The sequence below is a fragment of the Echinops telfairi genome, unplaced genomic scaffold (genome assembly GCF_000313985.2).
Source record: "Echinops telfairi isolate 266 unplaced genomic scaffold, ASM31398v2 ScPeMD7_24;HRSCAF=84, whole genome shotgun sequence".
Classification (NCBI taxonomy): domain Eukaryota; kingdom Metazoa; phylum Chordata; class Mammalia; order Afrosoricida; family Tenrecidae; genus Echinops; species Echinops telfairi.
This window is the reverse complement of record NW_022103921.1, coordinates 4396610-4402571: the sequence shown is the minus strand read 5'-3', so window position 1 is coordinate 4402571 and position 5962 is coordinate 4396610. Positions and strand designations below refer to the sequence as shown.

The 5962-nt window shown below is 43.3% G+C and overlaps 1 protein-coding gene across 1 annotated transcript in view; it reads right to left on the bottom strand.

The window, feature by feature from the left end:
* The window catches only part of RCBTB2 (RCC1 and BTB domain containing protein 2), a 49644-nt gene that overhangs the window by 25281 nt on the left and 18401 nt on the right, over window positions 1–5962 (bottom strand). The window contains exons 2-5 of the mRNA XM_045289055.1: window positions 4541–4696; window positions 4083–4233; window positions 839–1005; window positions 237–395 (exon numbers count right to left, since the gene is read on the bottom strand). Coding sequence (XP_045144990.1) covers window positions 237–395; window positions 839–1005; window positions 4083–4233; window positions 4541–4696 — 633 coding nt within the window. The remainder of the gene's footprint in view (window positions 1–236; window positions 396–838; window positions 1006–4082; window positions 4234–4540; window positions 4697–5962) is intronic.

The window sequence follows — 5962 nt, the reverse complement described above, 5'->3', positions numbered from 1 at the left end:
TGACAAAATACCCATTTATAAACTATCAAGGGCTCATGCGGGAGGGGGGAGCGGGGAGGGAGGGGAAAAATGAGGACCTAATGTTGGGGGTTTCAATGGAGAGAAAATGTTTTGAGAAACGATGTACAAATGCGCTTTACACAATTGATGGGTGTGTGGATTGGGATAACAGTTGTATGAGCCCCTAATAAAATGTTAAAAAAGAAAAAAAAGAATGAATGGAATAGCTATCTTACCTCCCCAGTATCCGCTACCGACATTGAGCACATCTGTCCGCATGCTATATTCACAACCACTTTATTCTGTAAGCAGCCCGTGACTCGTCGGGGGATTGGTTGATTCGCTGTTGATCCAGACCCTACCTGCCCAGAGTTATTATAACCCCAGGCAAATACCTATTGCAAGGATGAGAGCAATAAATAAAGCATCTCATTTTACCAAGTGCCTCAACCGGAAACTAATAGACATTCTTGGAATCTCTCCTTTTCTCCCATTGTTTGTAAACACTCATGATTACAACACAGGCAGAGACATGGCTATAAAATTTATTTTTACAAAACGAGGTATGTTATGAAGTTAAGTGACAGTACTATCTATGCAAACTTGAAATAGTATTTATTGTTGAATATATATATATAACATTGATAAAATCCTCTACTTGGCCTCAGTCATATTTTCTACCACCTTGGGGTTTTCCTGTTTGTCAATACCTTCCTTCATGACACCACGAAAGAAAGAAAAAGAAATCTTTTCAAATCCTAATCCCGTGATCTTACTTCTGGAACTTTTGCAAGAATAGATTAATGAAAACTGTCCCTGTGCTGCAGGCTCGTCTCACCTCGCCATCAGCTGTTCGCACCAGAGAATGGTAGGACCCACAAGCCACTTCAGTGACGCGTTTGTTGGACAAGTTCGTGGAGATAGGGCAGGGAACCAAGCCGTGATTCGTCGTCCCGTTGCCTAGCTGGCTGTAAGCATTGTGACCCCAGGTGAAGACCTCCCCTTCTGAAGAGAGAGCAGGCCAAGTCACAATCGCACAAACACACAGAGCGAATCGTGCCCGCGGATGAAGGGGAAAGATGCGGGTGCAAAAAGGTAATCCTCCGATCTAGTCCACAGATTCATTCCGCCGGAGAGACATTTAGAAAGTTTAATCTGCATTGTCCCTCAAAGCAGCAAGGGGAAATTTGAAGGCAGGCTGCTATTATAGCTGGAAGGCAGGTTTTAGATAAATAGCAGGGAAAGGGCTGTTAAGAACAATGGGAGAAAAATTTGCTTGCAAATTATCACTAAAGTAACTTTTTAAATTGTTATTCTTTATTTTGTCGGGGGTTTAAGTGGAGAGAAAATGTTTTGAGAATGATGTACAAATGCGCTTTACACAATTGATGTGTGTATGGATTGCGATAACAGTTGTATGAGCCCCTAATAAAATGTTTTTAAAAAAATTTTTGAAAAAAGAAAAAAAAAGAAAAAGAATTTGGTTTGAAAAAAAAATAGCAGGGAAAGGGCTGTTAAGAACAATGGGAAAAAATTTGCTTGCAAATTATCACTAAAGTAACTTTTAAAATTATTATTATTTATTGTACGACATCATACACACTCAGAAAAGTTCATAAAATAGACATGTAGATTCGTAAATAAAGCAAATATCCATATAACTATCTATGTCCATATAACTATCACTCAGTCAAGAAATAAAGCCTTAGGATCACCGTGAATCCCCTGAAGTATGTATGAGGGTGTATCCCCCCTCACCACCCTGCAAAAAAAAAAAAACCCCAAACATAAAAAAGCTCAACTAGGCAGAGCTTTCTCAGTACGCAATTTTCCCACTAGGTGGGCATCAAGCAATTCACTTTGAGTTGATGCACCCAGTGGCATCACCTGGGAAGGTGCTCTCTGGTCACAGTGCATTTTTTCGTAAAAGCGGTTTTGCTTGAGCCTTGTTTTTTGTGATGGCTGATTTAAAGGAACAGCGTGGAACTGTGAAATTCTGTTTCCCGCTCAGGAAAAATGCCACAGCAACTGTTGTGATATTGAACACAGCTTATAAGGGCAGCGCTACGGGAAAAACTCAAGTGTGCAAGTGGTTTTCTCGTTTCAAAAAAAGGTGAAATGTCGATTGATGACAAACTTTGTTCTGGAGGTCCATCAACTTCCTGAATGAACGAAAATGTCAACTCGTAGTGCATTTGGAGCTCACTCCACCAGGTCAGACTGTTAATCAAGCTTTCTATTGAGAGGTTCTGAAATGATTGAAAAAGTGTGCGACAAAAAAGGCCCGATTTGTGGCAGCCAGGGGACGGTTTTTGCCACCACAACAATGCCCCTGTCACACAGCCATCTCAATGCACCACAGTTTGGCAAAAAATAGCAAGCCTGTCTTGCTCCATACTCACCTGAACTTGTTCTGTGCAATTTCCTTTTGTTTCCATGAATGAAAAAGGACAAGAAAGGACAGCGATTTGATAAGAGGTGAAGAGAAAAACCAAGCGAGGTGCTCTCTGCCATCCAAACAGATGAGTTTTACAATATTTCCAAGAATGGAATAGCAGGTTTGACAAATGCATGAAGTGTAATGGAGAATACTTTGAAGGTGATATGGTTGTTTTGTGAGAAAAAAAAATTAAATATATAGCTTTGGAAGAAAGATAAAAAATATTCTGGTTTTTTTGGGGTACCCCCTCATATTCTGAAAAACAGCTTATTTTTTCTTTCCTTGCCTCCTTCTTCCCTCCATTCCTCCCCTCCACCCTTGTTTTCCTTAGGATCACCCTGAATCCCCTGAAGTATGTATTTTCTTTCTCCCTGCTTTGCTTGGGAGAGAGTTGGCTGGGTATAGGGCAGAGTAAATGTACCCCCTCCGTGAATGATGTCAGCCAGCTGGTTATAGAAGTCTTCTCAGGAACGAATTGCTTACACCTGACTCTCTGCTTGCTGGGAACGCATGTCTAGCCTGACACTCCTGTCAGAAGATGAGTACCACTTTGTAAGTCCACACCTGTACCTATACTACTACAGGCATATGTCACCTGAAGCCCACAAGATAGTCTATAAGAGAGGACAAGTCTGTCTTTCAGTCAAATTTGTGTGGAAGTCTGGACCAAATTCAAAACTCGATGCCATCAGGTCGACTCTAACTCACAGTGAGAGTATAGAGCAGGGTAGGGCATCCCCCGTGATTACCCGAGGCTGTAAATCTTCCCAGGAGCAGCTTCTGGCTTTGAACTGCTGACCTTTGGGTTCACAGCCCCAATCTATAATTCACTCTGCTACCAAGGCTCCCTGTAAGTCAGTACAGTTAGGTACAATTTCTAGCTAGCACCAGCAACTCCAATGTTTGTCTTATAGTATAGTAGACCTTTCTCCGCATAAAAAAATAGTAAAGAGATACGGCAGGAAACAGTAAAAGATCTTCAACACAAAAATACGATAAGATTGATGTTTTTGTGCATGCCACAAAGTAGTGTCCATTTGTTATTCTGGACCAGTGTATGTACCTCCTATTTATTTATTTATTTATTTATTTTCCCTCCAATTTTTACTATGATGGGCTTTACACGGGTCAGGACCATGGTGGCTATGTGGCTGGACATTGCCCAAGTATTATGCAGTGTATGCCTGTGATGCCACCTCCAGCCTATTAGCAGTGCTTAGCGTAAGCCTCACAGAACCTTAAGAGATGAAAGGACTCTGTGGACCTGATTTTGTCTCTCCTTTTTCTACACTGGGAACTTAAAGTTCACAAAGGAACTTGTCGAAGTCTACACTGAGTTCCAAGTTCTAGTTAACAAATGTTTGCCTATAAAGTATAAACAGGGGAGCATGCTGCCCTGATGGCTCGGCAATCATGTATCTAAAGTGACAGTTGCTAGATTCCTCACGTGACATGATTTTCTGTGACCCACACAGAGATGGTCAGATATATCCACATTTCACTTGGAAATAGGAGCTCCCAAGTTGGGTTCCAGGGCCAGGGTTTGTAGGAACGCTCACTCAATCGAAAGGCCTATTTTCAGGTGAAGGGGAGGCTCTGGCCTTGTTTGTCAACAAACAGGGTCAGGGTGTCCCTCGGTTACCTGCGGTGGCCAGGAGAATATGTGGACCGCTCCCATAGCTGAGGCTGGCTATGTTCTTGCCGCTGAGAGAATCCAGTCTCCGAGGTTCGATGGTACTCTGGACGTCCCCTAAGCCCAGGCAGCCGCAGCAGTTTGTGCCGATCACAAACACCTTGGAGAAAAGGCACTGGGGTTAGCGCATTTCTATTTCTGACAGATCTAAAAATTACCTCCAAACAGACAGCCAATGGCTTTGGTATACACGAAGTAGGAGATCTGTGTTACCTCTTCCTTTCCCTTCTTTTGACCTGAGAACTATGGAGAGACAGCGTCTGGATAAAGGAGACCCTTAGCCTCTTACCAAAAACGGTGCCCAAAGCGTGGCTACCTGACTTCCTCAGTTCCCACAAGTTCTTCAGTTCAGCAAACCCATGATGAAAACAAACTACGGGCGGCTGAAAGGTTTCCTTCCAAATTACCTCGTTGTGTACTGTCGTGTACAAAACCTCATTGCCAGCGCTGCCGAAGACACACGCCTGTCGAATTAAGTGCAGGTCTTCCGCAGAACACAGAGAAAAAATGGGCCACTTCCCCACATCTAACATCTTCAGAGATGACAGAGAGGCCTGCATGGTCTGAAAAGGAAAAAGAACACGATCGAGAAACAGCCAATAAACGTCTTTTATTGGCCCCCGTCGCTTCTGTAGAAAGGGGTTCATTCATATCTTCTTCCCTATTTCTGAGAGGGAATGAATGACTTCAGTCCTGAGCTCATAGGAACCGGTACCAAAGACCCTGAGTGGAATCAGAGCTCACCCATTAACCTTGCCCAGGGACCCTGGGGTCATACAAGCCAGAGCTTTGGGGAACTAAACCTAGCAAGTGCTTGAAAAGTTGGGCATGTCTTAAATGTCCTTCTGGAAACTTCGGTGGTTCTATGCAGGGGTGGGGTGGGGGGCACTAAGAACAAGAAGACTGTGATGTCACTTGGCACTCAACTCTTCATTGCAGGCAGGCTATTCACAGACTGTAACCAAAGCAAATCCTTGGAAAAGGACGACGTTGTAAGTGACGCCAAGGGTTTAGTGTGGGGTAAACTTGACCTGACCTTCAAAATGCGAGCTGCTGGTGGTTTCCCCCCACCCCCACTCAAGTCTGGGGTGTGGACAGTGAGGATCAAGCAGTTCCATGTTATGGGTGGAATTGGATCCTCTCAAAATATTTTTATCTTTATACCTTTGGGTGTAATTGAATACAATGCAATGGAATCGCATTCCATAATGCAATTTAATAGAAGGGAATCAGTCGGTTGAGGTCATAGAGTTTAAAACGAAGCACATCTGGATAATAAAAAGACTAGATTGGACACAGACACATAAATGCACAAAAACTTGGAAAACCAAACTCACTACCCTGTTTCCCCGAAGATAAGACAGTGTCTTATATCAATGTTTGCTCCCAAAGATGCACTAGGTCTTATTTTCAGGGGATGTCTTATTTTTCCATGAAGAAGAACACGGTACACATTTATTGTTTATTACTTTATTAAAAGAGACCTTGCACTTCCTATCTGCTCCGGCTGCACTGTGGCCAACAGTGAGCTGCGCGGAGGCGCCTGCCGCTACGATCCAGAGTTAGGGTAGCTTTGGGGAGGTCTTATTTTCGGGGAGGTCTTATTTTCGGGGGGATCCCTTATATTTCAGCGAGAGGCAAAACTGTAAGTAGGCCTTATTTTCGGGGGATGTCTTACTTTCGGGGAAACGGTACTATCGAGTAAACTCCAATTCAAGTGACCCTATAAGGCAGAGTAGAACTGCCCCATAGGAGGGTTTCCAAGGCTATAAACCTTTACAGAAGCATCTTTGTCCCATGGAGTAGATGGTGGGTTCAAATCGCCAACC